We start from the raw sequence: 14,457 nt of genomic DNA on the forward strand, positions 1-14,457 counted from the left end.
GACTTTTTATAGCTGCAAAAAGATAATACAATGTGTGAAAAAGTAATATAGTGTGTATTATTAACAAATGAATCTAATAACAATAATCATACAGGCTTTATGTTACACTTTTTATTACCTGCTGTAAATAACTAGAGGTGAATGGTTGCATGTAGTTCCACTTCTCAGCACAGGGGGGCGCTGTGACGCATGCTCGCCTCTCTGCAGCGACTCTCTTTTCTTGGTAACAAAATCTGTTGTCAAGCGTTGCTAAGGAAGTGATTGAGCTACTTGAAACTAGCCAAAACCCAAACAACAGTAAACGAGAGGTAACTTTGACTACTCCAACGTGATAACAGTAAAATAACTACATAAGTTAGACGCTGACAACATCACGTATTTATGAATAGTATCTTATAAACGATGCTACAGATTTTAGCACAGCTAGCTTGTATGTCGCTACCGTTGTGCTACTGTGGGGTAACGTTATTAGCCATTAGCGTAGAGTGTTAGCCACTTTAAGTATTGTAAGGGTATGTAGACGTGATTTGGTCAGTTAGCATACAAAAAGTTTAGCGATGATATTGAAAAAGCTGATACAGGTTTGGTTTCCAGTTAACTTAGCATGGTCGGGCTAGGGCTAACATTAACTAGCTCACGCTGCTTGTATTCATTGAACTAGTTAAGCTAGTTGTTAGAGGTAAAATGCTATCCCTGACTAATGCGGCTTGTAAACAATAAGTGCCAACAGCTAACAGTTACGTGATCAGCGTCTTCAATTATAGATGTTCAAAGAAGAGTGATTATATTTATTAGTATCTATCTATCTATCTATCTATCTATCTATCTATCTAAACTAGTATGGTTAACCTGACTCAAGCCAGCATTTCATATTTCACTGAATCATTCTGCCCTTTATGTTCAGACCAGTCAGCAATGAGAAATCTCCACCAACCTAACCACAGCTGGTCTCAGACATGACAAGAGGATGACTGAGAATGGAGAGGACTGCCCCCTCCACCAGTCCTGTAAGGCCGCTGGTAAAGGAGATTCAGTTGTCAGAACCAGCAGGCCACTCAAGACCCCCACAGAAGGTGCCAAGGAACACAATAATGCCCTCACGGTCACTGCTACAAACACGGAGGCAGAGATCAGCCCGTACCAGCCTCAGCCACCCTCACAACCCAGGCTCTCAAAGTTCAGCAAAAGTGGCTCAGTGGAGGAGACCATGAGAACCAGGAGGCTGAAAAACAGCCAGGAGAGTCTGAGTGACCCGACTGAGACCGGCTCCTCGACAGACTCGCTTAGAGATGACCAAACAGCTCCAGCCCCAGGTGGGCTTATTCTCGGCAGCGCTGCCACTGACAGGAAAAACCAGGACTCCAATGTGAGACCCAGATCTGCTGTTACAAGAGGATCTCCAGTCTTCCGGGACAGAGGGAGCAGTCTGTCAGAGTATGAAAGGAGGCCCCCTAGCCAGCAGAGCGACCCCACAGACCACCATGTGAAGTCCACCAAGGTGCGACTGTCTCCGTTGCAAGCCACGGGGCCGCTGCCTGCTCTGGAGAAGAGCTTTGCGTCAGCCACCTTGAGGGCGGCTAATAGGATTGACAGGGATTGTTTGGATTATGCCGTGCTGGCCAGAGAGAAACTCGGGGAGAGACTCCACAGGAACCTGAGCGACAGCCGGCTTCTGGAGAACATGGGGTCGGATAGTGCCTCGGTCAACTCCATGAGGTCCACATACAGTGTGCTTAGCCCCATCAGACCCCAGGATGTGAGGAACAGGTACAGTAGGCACAGCAGCAGAGCATGTAGATGATGTAGCTGAGTCATCCTCAGGTTGGATGTGAAGGCTTACTCTTTCTGTTGTTCGAAGGCTATTAGAGGCCAGTGGCAGCATAAAACTAGCCAAAATAGTGGATGTGGATATTTGTATCCTTTGCAACAAAAATACAACCTTTTAATTGCACTTTGGCTTCCTCTGTGTCAATCAGAGCTCCTTCAAAGAAGGTTGCTGTGTACAGACACTGCATAACAATTAGGTTCAGTATCTTGCATCTGATCTTTGCACATCTTTAAGAGAAAGGTGGCGAGTGTGTGTGGGGGGGATTAATACAAGATCAGAGGAGATGCTTGTTCAGTACAGTTTTTGACAGGATTAGGTGCAAAGAAATGGCTCTTGGTCTCAATACAAAGTCAGTGCCCAGTAGGGAAAAGTTTCTACTTTTAAATTATTGACGTAACATCTGAGAGATGAGTCATGCTTTTTCCCTACACTGTCTGCATCCTGCAAGGCAAGTTGACTCCCAATAGTAGAGATAATTTTCCTTTCCTATGCATGTTTTCCAGGAGCTTTCTTGAGGGCAGTGTGCTGGGAAGCGGTGCCCTGCTAGGGGCTGAGGAGCTGGACCGCTACTTCCCCGACAGGAGAGTGGGCATATACGTAGCCACGTGGAACATGCAGGGAGAGAAGGTAGAAGGAAACCATGACTCTGCAGCATCTCACAGAACAAGATCCATTTTAAGTCTAGTCACTGCCGAGTTGTGACTGAGTTTCTGTCATTTTCAGGGGCTTCCAGCCAACTTAGACGATCTCCTCCTGCCAACAGACTCTGAATTTGCACAAGACTTTTATATTATTGGTGTCCAGGAGGGATGTCCTGACAGGTAATTGTTTGCTTGAAAAAATGACTGAAATCATTAATCGATTATCAAAATAGTTGCCAATCAGTTTTCTTTCGATTGACTAATCGGTTGACTAACTGTTGCAGCCCTAGTTGGTTATACTACTGTGTGTTTGTGCTTATGTGTGCAGGAGGGAGTGGGAGACCCGCCTTCAAGAGACTCTGGGACCTTACTACGTCATGCTGTACGCAGCAGCGCATGGTGTTTTGTACCTCACCGTATTCGTCCGAAGAGATCTCATCTGGTTCTGTTCAGGTCAGTTCTTCTACACATAAGGCAGGAAATAAACATCAGTTTGGGAGGAAATAGAGTCTTTATCGCTCCATGTTTATAACACTTTTGTATAGTGCAGATTGTTGGAAGATGTTCTTTTATTTTTGATTTGATGGTTATACGTATAGTATGTTAGAATTGGATGCTAATTCGTCATTATTGGCTATAGGAGTCTGCTGAGGTCTCATGTTTTTGTGGTTTAATGTAACTTATGGCTCTGACACTAACCACAACATCTGTTCTGTTGACCCACACAGAGGTGGAGCATGGCACAGTCACAACCAGGATCATCTCTCAGATCAAGACCAAAGGGGCTGTGGGAATCACCTTCACCTTTTTTGGCACTTCCTTCCTCTTCATCACATCACACTTTACCTGTGAGTGATTTATTAAAGCAAGAGACTGTTATCAGGCTGGCCGTAGGTAGGACTGGCTGGAGTTGTGGCGACATAGTGAAAGAGAAAGGAAACTGTCTCTTCCAGGCCTGGGAAAAAAACCCGTACTATTATCATCTTTAATTCTTCAGCACACTAGTGCATCATAGATATTGAACACTGGCCACACGTTCTCACTAGAACTTCTTTTACACCTGCCTTTGTGTAGAATATTTGCATTTAAACTCTGCAACATTCACAGATTAACAGTTTTTGTGTTTAAATGTGTTATTCTGTTCTTCTTCCAGCTGGAGATGCCAAAGTTTACGAGAGAATACTAGATTACAACAAGATCGTCGAGGCTCTAGCGCTTCCAAAAGGCCTTCCAGACACCAACCCATACCGCTCCACACCATGTAAGACTTCAGTTTTATCTTAAGACAAAAAATTCCTTCCTCACTAGATTCAAGGCAATTCACAAATTATATTTAAGCCGTAACTGTTAGAACTAGATTAAAATATATTGTTGTACTGGTTTGAACTGAGCTAATATTTGAGTTTCATTTCTACTTGTAGCTGACGTCACCACAAGATTCGACCAGGTCTTCTGGTTTGGAGATTTTAACTTTCGGCTGAGTAAAGACCGGGCTGACGTGGAGACCATCATGAACTGCACGGCCCACGGCGATATGGGCCCCCTGCTGGAGCACGACCAGCTCTCCAAGGAAATGAACGATGGTATGTTTGCATGTTGAAGGTTAAGTGTTTTGTGAAAGCTTTCAACAGAAAAGTTTTTATCGAAGTAGGTTGTTGGATTGATTCTCACCCTGTGAATATGCTGCTCCCCCCTCCAGGTTCAATCTTTAAAGGTTTCCAAGAGGCACCAATACACTTCCTCCCCACATACAAGTTCGACATCGGCTGTGATATCTACGACACTACTTCCAAACAGAGAACTCCTTCATACACAGTAAGAAAAAATAGAGAATCAATCTTATCGTGACCGAAGTAAATAACATCATCCAAAGTGTCTGGCAAGCACTTTTTTATCACTCTTATACACTTCTCAGATGCTCTAACGAAAATGTTTAAACTGATCCCAGCAGTTTAATGCAGCGTCTTGTTGCGCTCAGCGGGGTTGAACAACTTTGTTTGTGTTCACAGGACCGGATCTTGTTCAGGAGCAGGCAGGCGGATGACATCAAAGTGGTCAAATACACCAGCTGCTCTAGCATCAAGACCTCAGATCATCGGCCCGTCATTGGTGCCTTCCAGGTCAAACTCAGGCCAGGCAGAGACAAGTGAGCATTGCCATTCAAAAACATACCGTAAAGTAGTTTCATCATGTTAAGGAAGCATTCAAAGATGCAGTACAGTATATAGAGGTTTGTTATTGTTATTAGATCTGAAATGAAACCTGTGTGCATGAGACTTTTTTGTGGCTGCAGAGGAAGCTGCTTCATTGCCTCCAGTATTGTCACTCAGCTACTCAGTTGCATTCTGGGTAATGTAGGCACCAAGTTTTGAAAAGGAAGATAAATGAGTGGAATAAAAAAAGTGATATCTCTGGTTCTGCTGTATTGATTTTGATCATTTGTTCTTTAACTGTTCATAATGAGTTCAACAGTGGTATAGAAGTGTAATGCTAGACCAGTGGACTGCTTTTTTCCTACATTACCCACAATGCAACGTAGCCACTGAGTAACATCACAAGAGGCAATTTTTCAGATTACCTGCAGCTTCCTCTGGAGCCACAAAAGGCTTTATACTACTTTTTCACACATGCAATAGGACTCCCCAAGACCTGTAAACACACTTTATGTGTATATGTGCCATTTTAAGGATTTTTAATGTGGTAATTATTTATATACATTTTAACACATTTCTGGAGGGGATTTGCAATATATTTTTCCATGTCTACACTGTGATAATGTCATAGAGTAGAAAAGTAATGAAAAATGAACATAATTAGTCAATAAAGTTGAATTTGTCCAACAGCAGAAAGAGTTCAGAAAGAAGGTTATTTTTCTCAACACCTGGCACCTGATACTTTTTCAGTTAGAAGAGTTTGTAAATAACTTCTCTTAACTCAAAACTTGTCTTACTTCCTGACACTGTACAGTGGATTCTTCATATTTAAATACTGAATTTATTAATTGTCTTCCCTTGTTTGTGTCTTTTAGTATTCCCCTGGGTGCGGGACAGTTTGACCGAGGCTTGTACTTGGAGGGCATCAGGAGGAGGATCACCAGAGAACTGAAGAGGAGGGAGGCCATGAAGAACCAAAGCAGCAGCACCATCTGCGCCATCTCCTAAACCCTTAAAATCAACTCTCCAGAACTGAACTGTGCCAGAAACTGTAACAACCAGGCATGCAGAAAAAGGACCAAAAGGAAACCAGAGCTGTTTTAACTACACAGAGCCCAGTGCTGGTTGTGGTAACTAAGCAGAGAGCGCCCTCTGTTGGGACCTGTCTGTGTGTGTCTAGGTTGGAAGTGGCTGGAAGTGGCTGGCTGTTCTTGAGGGCAGGGACCTTGAGGTCAGACGGACACAGCAGCCGTCTGGCCCTTATTTATTCAGAGTCGTGACTTACCCTTCAGTCACATTATTACAGTGTGAACTGATCTAACCTTAAAGGCTCCGTAACTGCAAGTTTTCTCATTTTTTGTAGGTGTTTTAAAAGCATGAAGAACCACATTATGTTCTTCTCAATGCTACATCAGTGTTCAAATGCCTTGTGAATTTGTCAGCAAGCAGCTTACCAAACATAATTGCATTTTCGTGGCACATAGAGGTGCACTTAATATATTTTAAGTGTCTGCCATTGGTTGATTTTAACTTGAATTTTGAGAGGTACGAGTCGTGACTGAAGAAGGGAGCTTTAGGTCAAGTATATAATTTCAAGAGCATGACTACGTCTTACATGCTACTGTTGAAATTCAGGGAGATTAAATGTATTTTTGATGACACTTTATATAAAATATAGCATTTTATTTACAATGTTAACGCCTCTAACTACTTCTCCTCTTATTAGGCCAAGTGATCCTTTGCAACAGACTGTAACTTAATGCCTTACCTCTCATCTCGCTGCTGTGTAACCTCATATATACTTTTAACTGTCCATGTACTGTATGTACCACATTGATGAACTTGCAATTCCAGCATGAAGAGCAGTCTGCTCCAGAAAAAGTGCCTGTGGGTCTCGTTTTCATTACTTCAGGATCTTCATCTGCGTCTTTTTATATGTCACCTAACATCCTGTAATAAACGTTTTAAAACACTTGTTTGATGGATACATTTTTGTCCATTACACCGCAATGCAAGACCCTTAAAATATATCATTTTATTTTTGGAAGTAAATACATTTATTTAACAGTTGGTGCACAGAGTTGAACGTATTCACTGTAGTCAGAAGCCACTTAAGTTCTAGCAAAATACACATGGGTGTATTTGGATGTTCAATGAAACTTGTTGAAATTTTTTTTTCTGGCCTTAAAATTCACTTGAACACAAAGGAGAATTATCTCTTAAAGGAACAGTGCGATGTCTCGGAAACGCTTATTTGCTTTCAGGCAGAGAGTGTGATGAGAAGATCAACGCCACTTCCATTCAAGAGTTGTACTTATCTTTTCATCCAAGACTGACAGTAAGCAAATTAAGATATTTCCAAAGTCAAACCATTCCTTTCATTTAGCGCCTTAAAAAGGACATCAACACAACCACAAAAATACAAAAAAGTAACAGTTTTCACTTTACAGATCTGAGACACAATGATGACAGAAACCATGATGTCAGTCTTCAGGACTAATTGGCTACACTTATGCCATTATTTCCAATGATGTCTTGGTGTCTCCTGTGCCTGTGAAGGGAGATTATGAAGTGCTGTTGTATAAATAGTACGATTTCCAAAGTGTTTTGATCCATTTACTCTGGAAAAGGAGAAAGCTCGAGCTGGAGCTCTGTGAAATTTAGACACTCGAGAGACAAATAATAGTTCAATACAAAATAACTAACTGTGGGGGATGTTAGCCACCCTCTTCTCTCACCTCTATGCTGATGTCCTTTGGAGATGATTTTAAAAGGCATTCATTCATAATCTTAAACACAACAGGATGGAGTTTTAGAGGAAATTAACACTTTTTTTTGGCTTTGAGGGTGAACAGTCCCTATAAAGCCAAACACCTGCAAAACATCCCAGTAAATAATGAAATATGGCTTCCAGCCCACAAACAATAAATACAGATAATCCAACTGTATGTAGACTACGGTTACTGTAGAGTAAAAGGTGACTTTTCTTTAAAATCCCCACTCTCATGGGTTCAGGTGAGAGCCCGGGCATTAGTCCCCTCCCAGGGTGAGCTGTGTCGAGTTCTGTGGTGGGAGGGAACACTAGAGTAATCTTCCAGTCCAGTTTATTTACAGTGATGTTTGCCAGCGACAACTGGCTCGATGGTTGTGGGGGGTCTACCGGAAGAGGCGATACATGCGGGGCAGACGTCCGTCCTTGCTGGACAGGGCGGCCTGGATGTGTTCGTACGAGGGCAGCTCTGCTAGGTCCCCCAGGGCTGCTACTGCAGGCTTACTGCGCAGCATCTTGGTGGTTACTCTCTTAATGTCACTGGCTGTCACGTTGCCTGGAAATTGTTTGTTGACAAGTCAAAATATAAATAAATAAGTTGAGTGAAAGAAGACTTTTTCTACTTACAGTATTTTATGACATGCTAGGATGAATCCCTGCTAAATGTTGTTCAATACTCACTTATTAGATCACACAGTTCATGTGGCAGCTTCCTCTTTCCGGTGGAGAGAACCTGGCGACCAACATCTTCAAAAATAACCGGCCGCGACTCAAGATTCATCATTAACATGGACTTGAGCTGGGTCTTTGCCCTCTCCAGCTCCATCTAGACATAGGAGACAAAATAAGGTAAGTGTTATAAGAATGGTCACCTTTGTTTCTTTAACAATAATCATCACTGCTAAAGTTGTGTTGGATTGCCCTCATAGTGAAAAAGGACCATTACCTCTCCTGCATTGCCAGCCATCTGAATGAACTCTCTGGTTATGATCTCCACCATTTCCCGCACCTTAAGATGAATGTACATAATTAGAATTTCAACAATGACGAGCCATTCACAAAAGAAAGCCATGTGCAAATTTTGAAATCAGAACACAACTATGACATTTAAACCCTGCTCTCCTGAGTCTATACCAACCTGTCTGGGGTCTGCACTGGCGTGGATACACAGCAGACCACTGTCCTCATAGCTGTGGTGGTAGGAGGTGGCATTGTACATCCAATGATGTCTACAACAGACAAAGAAAGACAGAAGATAATTATTAAAACAACTGTTTTACTCAGGTTATATTAGTGACTCATGAAACAATGCTGTTCACCTGTTGAGCACATTCAGGTACAGGCGGGTGAACATGCCTTTCCCAGGTCCTCCTGCAGAAAATGAGCCACCTCCCCCCATCATCATGTTTAGCACGGCAAATGGAATGAAGTCATCCTCCTGTAAAAAAGGGAAATCAAGCGTTTTTGACAACTATAAAGGCACCAGTGTGGAGGATCTCCAAGAAAGTCAGACACTGCAAACACCCACCAGGAAGGAGCAGCTCTCCAGGCCGATCATGATATGGGTGAGTTCTGGGATCGGGGTGGGACCAAGGCTCACATCTGACATGTCCTTCTCCATCTACCAGATTAAAAAAACATGTTATTATTCTACATTCAAGACTAATCCAAATGCTGTCTCACATCTAAAGTCATTCCTCAGACAGGAGCTGTATCCTTTCTGTCAAAGATCAAAAGGACATTTCTTAAAAAATATTTTTTGTGAACTTCAACCTTTCCACCATTAACAACTGGAAAATCCACCAGATTAATGCCACTTGAAGAGACATCAAGAAGAAAAGATGACTTGTAAACAATAAACCAAGTAAATCACCTTGACGATGCCACCGGTGTACTGTGCGACGGAGAGGTCGACGTTGGCTACTGAACTCGTTCCCCACACTGGCTTCACATTCAGCAGGTACTTCCTGGCACATTCAACCAGCTGCTCATGCTCGATGCCGACTCCCGCCAGCACCATCCGCTCAGGACAGTAGTAGTTACGCAGGTAGCTGTGAAGCACTGCCTTGTCAATCTTTTCCACATTGTCACCAGGACAGAAGCGAGGCAGTCCGACTGTGTTGCCTCGATATGCAGCCTGGAAACAAACAAAGAACAATTCAATAATGCTAAAGGAAAAATAAAGCTACAGTAATCCGTTACAACAATTACAATTGTATTTGTTTTTTTACAATTACTTGTGACATGGTGCTGTTTTCATGGTCAGCAGTGAGCTTTTCAACCTTTAGTATTTTTGTCTTTTAGGCTTGAGTGTAGGGTCGCTCAGGCTGGTTTTCTTTTTTCATATTAGCATAAAATCTGTTTGTAATTAAAAACAGGTTCTGTGGTAAATACAAAGCCTGGAATTCTGGTAACTTAACATTGTAATTATTTATTTATTTCAACTTTTTTTACAATTAAACTAAACTGCTTAAAAAGTCATGCATTCATTGATCCCCTTTCACAGAGAGTTGGTGTTGGAGGGTGATGATGGGACTCACAGCATGGATCATCTCAGTAAGTAACGGTTCAGGGTCTGGCCTCATGTTTAGATCTTCTAACTCAAAGCGCACAGCCATTTTGGTCATCTCAATCTCTTCATCTGCATGTGAACAAACACAGATCAGACATTCAGACAGACATTTGGCATAGCTGTCATGAATTTGTCATTTAATATAAAAATAAGACTCACCCAGCAGGCGAGGCTGCAGAACAGCATCAGAGAGAAGACTGACCACTGTGTCCAGACCCTTCACTTCAGCAGACACTGCATACATGGTGGTATCTCTGCACACATAATGAAAGATGCATCACACATGCAACAGCTGTACTCACACTCTCCAGAGTGAGGAAGAAAGGCCCACACGTGCATTGTGATACAGACTACATACCTGGAGGTTTGGCAGTCACATATCCCGCCATGTTTTTCCAACGTGAGGAGAATTTCATCCCTACTCCCGTACTGAGCTGTGGACTAAAGATAGAAATGACATAACATTACCTCACACACCTCAACTTAGTTGACATTTCATCTTGTGGTCTTAACTTTGAGTTACTTACAGAAAAGGCAAGTTTCTCTACAAAGTGTGCTATTCCACTCGGGTACTTTGCTTCATGTCTGGATCCAGAATTTACTAAAACTAAAAATAAGAAAGAAAAATATATTTTATCCACTCCAGCCAGATCCTGAAGACAAGTGGATATTATTATTTCCATTTTCACTGCAACTCACCTCCAACTGTGCAGAACTGACCAAACTTGTTCTGGGAAGCGACTTTGAGGCCATTTTCTAGAGTAGTGATCTTGGTCTCATATTTTTCATGACCATCCACAGATGCAAACACTGGCTTGGGGATCCCAGGCAGCGGTGAAGACAGGGAGATATTCGGGTATCCACCGCCACTGCTGTACTTTCTGTAAGCTGCGATGCCAAACCTTGGAGAACAACAAAGCAATGTTTATCCAACTTCTCTGCAACAACATAAGGCCAGCTGAAAAAACTCTATTAAAATCGTTAATTGTGTTGCAAATATACTGGGGTTTCCCCAAGAAATTGTTAAGCTGAGGTAAAAGAGGATTAAAGAGGAATTGGCAGTGGAATATTCTTAAGAAATAAGTAAACCTGGTTGTTAAAAAGTTAGTTAAAAGTACCCTTTCTGAGTTTTATTGTAGGTGGTCCTGGTGGTATTAAGTCTAATTACCAATGGGTGACAAATTAAAGGAAAAACCAACACAAACAGCATTAAGTCAAAGTCACTGGACTTGTACATCATTAATATCAAAGAACAATCTCATTTAGTGTTTAGATGATGGTGGTAGAGAGCACTGTCCAACACGTTGCTCCAAAATCTTCCAAAATAATATTTACAATATTGATAAGGTTATAATACAAACTCAGAAAAAAAAAAAAATAATAAAAACTCAGGAAAATAAGGTCCCCAGAACACTGTTTGCGGCTAGAAAGGTGTCAGGGTCCGCCAAATATAAGCAAAGTAAAACAGTATGAAATTGTGTTGTTCTTTATTCAGTCATGAAAATGAAGATAGATTGATCATTTACTTTGTTTAAGCATGAAAATCAATCAATGAAGATTTTTCTCTTCTGAATAAAATGTCTTCCCAAAAACTACATAGTGCACCTTAAAGTAGTGCTAGTCAAAACATGTGGCGTCACAGGAAGACAGTGCAGCAGTTACACTCAGTTGCCAGTTTTAAAGTTTTAGGTACATGAAAAACTAATGCAGTCTCCTAATGAAGCAGTCCTGCATTAAACGCTACCCTTGACAAGGTTGTGATAACGTTTTAAGCATTGATTCAAGTGTATGGTCATTTTGGAAGCTGCATTTGTGGTGCTGTTAAACGGTAAACGTGTTTTATTGAAGGACGTTTCTAATTTTTTGTCTGCACTCACTGATAAACATGGGGTAACAAAACATTACTCATTAGTGTAATGTAGTTGAAACCAAAAATGTAATTAAAACACCTTTCTAAAACTAAAAAAATTAACAAATACTAAACATTACAACCTGCATGGGGGTAGGATTTAGCCTTTGTAGGAAGTCTAAATTAGTTTCAGCAAGGTATACATAATGAACCAGAGAGTGTATTTAAGTATACACTGCATATTAATGCCCAGAACATGATGAGTTTCAGACTCCTACATACTCAGGCAAAGCCATTTTATCTGCTGACTAGGTAAAGTCACTGCTCCTTTAACACATAGCATATAGAGCAACCTAGACACTTAAACTACAAACATACAGCTTTTGCGTGTCAAGTCTAACAAACTGAAATATATCAAATAAGGTCACTTTCACAGGTCACTTTCAAACCTGGAGAGCACCGGGAGCACTGTGAGAGTCATGTTTTTTGACTTCTCCAGTGCTTTCAACAAAATCCAACCATCACTGCTCAGGGGGAAGCTGGAAGGAGCTGGAGTCGACTGCCACCTGGCTGCATGGATCACCGACTACCTCACAAACAGACCGCAGTATGTGAGGCTCCGCGGCTGTGTGTCTGATGCGGTAGTCTGCAGCACGGGAGCTCCACAGGGTTCAGTGCTCTCCCCTTTCCTCTTCACACTCTACACATCAGACTTCAGTTACAACACGGACAGCTGCCACCTCCAGAAGTTCTCCGACGATACAGCCATCGTTGCACGTGTGGCAGAGGGGAACGATCTGGAGTATAGGAAGGTCGTCACCAACTTTGTCGCCTGGTGTGAACTGAACCACCTGCGCATCAACGCCAGCAAGACAAAGGAGGTGGTGATCGATTTCAGGAGGAAGGCTCCTCAAACCGCACCGGTGAACATCCAGCGTTTGGACATTGAGATCGTGGAGGAGTACAAATACCTGGGTGTTCACATAAACAACAAACTGGACTGGACACACAACACAGATGTCCTGTACAAGAAGGGCCAAAGTCGTCTCCATCTGCTGAGGAGACTGGTCCTTTGGTGTGTGCAGGTCACTGCTAAAAACTTTTTATGACTCTGTGGCAGCATCGGTTATCTTCTACACTGTGGTCTGCTGGGGCTGTGGAAGCTCAGAGAGGGACAGGAAGAGACTCGATAAGCTGGTCAAAAGGGCTGGCTCAGTCTTGGACTGTCCTCTGGACTCCATTGAGGAGGTGGATGAGAGGAAGATGTTAGCCAAGCTGACATCAATTATGGACAACCCCTCTCACCCCCTACATGAGACTGTGGGGGCCTTAAGCAGCTCCTTCAGCAACAGACTGCTTCACCCATGGTGTAAAAAGTAACGCTACCGCAGGTCATTCATTCCAACTGCTGTCAGACTGTTCAACACCAATACTCTTAATGTAGCACCATAAGCACCTACTTATCTTTCACTACTTACCACATCTACCTCCGCCATCTTGTGCAATTATCCTGTGCAATAATACCTTTTTTTTTTACATATTTATGTTTTCCTTGTACTGATTGTATGTCTGTCTACCTGCTCGTGTACTTATTGTATGTCTGTCTACCTGCTACTGTCACAAGTGAATTTCCCCGATGTGGGATGAATAAAAGTCTAAAGTCTAAAGTCTAAGTCTATAAATCACAAGTAGCTACTAAAAAAATACACATAACTGTTTCATCTCTACAGCCAACCTCTAGCATACTCTCATCAACGTCCAAACGACTGCTGCCTTTGTACAATATACTCTCTTTGCTCATGATGTAACATTAGCCAAGCCATCCTGACAGCAAGACCACAGCTTGTTTGACAGCTAACAGTTAGCATCATGCTAACCGAGTGAGCTAATCTTTCGTGATAAGGACGTAGAAAAGTTATGACGCTGCTCATGTCAGGCATAGGCGTGACACTAAAGATACAGAGTACACCCGTAGTGTTGTTATTCTCTATTTAAATCAAGTCCGGTGACAATTTAATCATTTATTTTAAACGTGTAGTACCTTTGAACACGACTCCAGGTTCTACACCTCGACATGTGAGTCGCCATCTTGGATCTTCTGTGACCAGAAAACGACCCGGATGATGATGAAAGCTTCCTGAAGCACTTCCGCCGCAGACACGCCTTCATCGTGCCTGAAGAAATGATTGGTTTATTTTGTTAGTTTTTTTGTTGTTTTACTGATATGTTATTTTATTTTTATTTTTTTGAAGACCACTGCAAATTTTATTGGACCTGACTCCTCTGCCTGTTGTCTCTTTTTTATCATTATCTTAGCAAAGTAATGAAATAAAATTAAACAAACATTATTGAAGTCACATAATTGTCACACACAGGTACAAAGCAGAAAGAGATTTACAAAAAAAATAGAAAATTACAAACAAATAATAATTAAGGTCTTTCTTTTGCCATAGAATATATTTAATATCTTAAAGGTGCACTATGTAGTGTTGGTGAAGAAATTTTAATCAGAAGTCTTCACTGACTGATTTTTTTAATGTCTAAACAAACTTAATAAACAAACTCTCTATGTTTTCATGACTGAATAAACAAACTGACCTTAAAGGACAACACAATTTCATGATGTTTTACTTTGTTTATATTT

The 14,457-nt window shown here is 41.7% G+C and overlaps 2 protein-coding genes across 3 annotated transcripts; one reads left to right on the top strand and one right to left on the bottom strand.

Annotated features, from left to right (window-relative positions):
* The first annotated feature begins 281 nt into the window (after positions 1 to 281).
* Positions 282 to 6,594, top strand: inpp5e (inositol polyphosphate-5-phosphatase E). 2 transcript variants are annotated; one of them, XM_073466272.1, is made up of 11 exons: positions 282 to 308; positions 905 to 1,767; positions 2,332 to 2,455; positions 2,552 to 2,649; positions 2,798 to 2,922; positions 3,198 to 3,317; positions 3,623 to 3,730; positions 3,891 to 4,052; positions 4,169 to 4,284; positions 4,479 to 4,615; positions 5,498 to 6,594. In XM_073466272.1, the coding sequence occupies exons 2-11, from the start codon at positions 968 to 970 to the stop codon at positions 5,628 to 5,630; spliced, it is 1,923 nt and encodes a 640-aa protein (XP_073322373.1). In that variant the 5' UTR covers positions 282 to 308; positions 905 to 967; the 3' UTR covers positions 5,631 to 6,594. The 2 variants fall into 2 exon arrangements, with proteins under 2 accessions (XP_073322373.1, XP_073322374.1); XM_073466273.1 differs by lacking the exon at positions 282 to 308 and having other exon boundaries at positions 866 to 1,767.
* Positions 6,595 to 6,642: 48 nt separating this feature from the next.
* On the bottom strand, positions 6,643 to 13,929 carry pmpca (peptidase, mitochondrial processing subunit alpha). The gene is made up of 13 exons (XM_073466274.1): positions 13,855 to 13,929; positions 10,664 to 10,866; positions 10,492 to 10,571; positions 10,323 to 10,405; positions 10,124 to 10,218; positions 9,933 to 10,033; positions 9,266 to 9,529; positions 8,921 to 9,013; positions 8,712 to 8,830; positions 8,531 to 8,621; positions 8,339 to 8,401; positions 8,074 to 8,218; positions 6,643 to 7,948 (listed from the first exon to the last, which is right to left on the bottom strand). Exons 1-13 carry the CDS (start codon positions 13,899 to 13,901, stop codon positions 7,779 to 7,781), a joined length of 1,554 nt encoding a protein of 517 aa, XP_073322375.1. The 5' UTR covers positions 13,902 to 13,929; the 3' UTR covers positions 6,643 to 7,778.
* Positions 13,930 to 14,457: the final 528 nt, after the last annotated feature.

Source organism: Pagrus major, chromosome 5 (genome assembly GCF_040436345.1).
Source record: "Pagrus major chromosome 5, Pma_NU_1.0".
Classification (NCBI taxonomy): domain Eukaryota; kingdom Metazoa; phylum Chordata; class Actinopteri; order Spariformes; family Sparidae; genus Pagrus; species Pagrus major.

Coding starts and splice junctions, on each gene's coding strand:
- inpp5e (XM_073466272.1), top strand. CDS start 968: ATGACTGAGAATGGAGAGGACTGCCCCCTCCACCAGTCCTGTAAGGCC. Junction 3,318..3,622: donor CATCACATCACACTTTACCT/GTGAGTGATTTA, acceptor TTCTTCTTCCAG/CTGGAGATGCCAAAGTTTAC. Junction 4,285..4,478: donor AGAGAACTCCTTCATACACA/GTAAGAAAAAAT, acceptor TTGTGTTCACAG/GACCGGATCTTGTTCAGGAG.
- pmpca (XM_073466274.1), bottom strand. CDS start 13,901: ATGGCGACTCACATGTCGAGGTGTAGAACCTGGAGTCGTGTTCAAAG. Junction 8,831..8,920: donor TGGAGAGCTGCTCCTTCCTG/GTGGGTGTTTGC, acceptor CCTTTTTTACAG/GAGGATGACTTCATTCCATT. Junction 8,402..8,530: donor CCAGTGCAGACCCCAGACAG/GTTGGTATAGAC, acceptor ATTCATCTTAAG/GTGCGGGAAATGGTGGAGAT.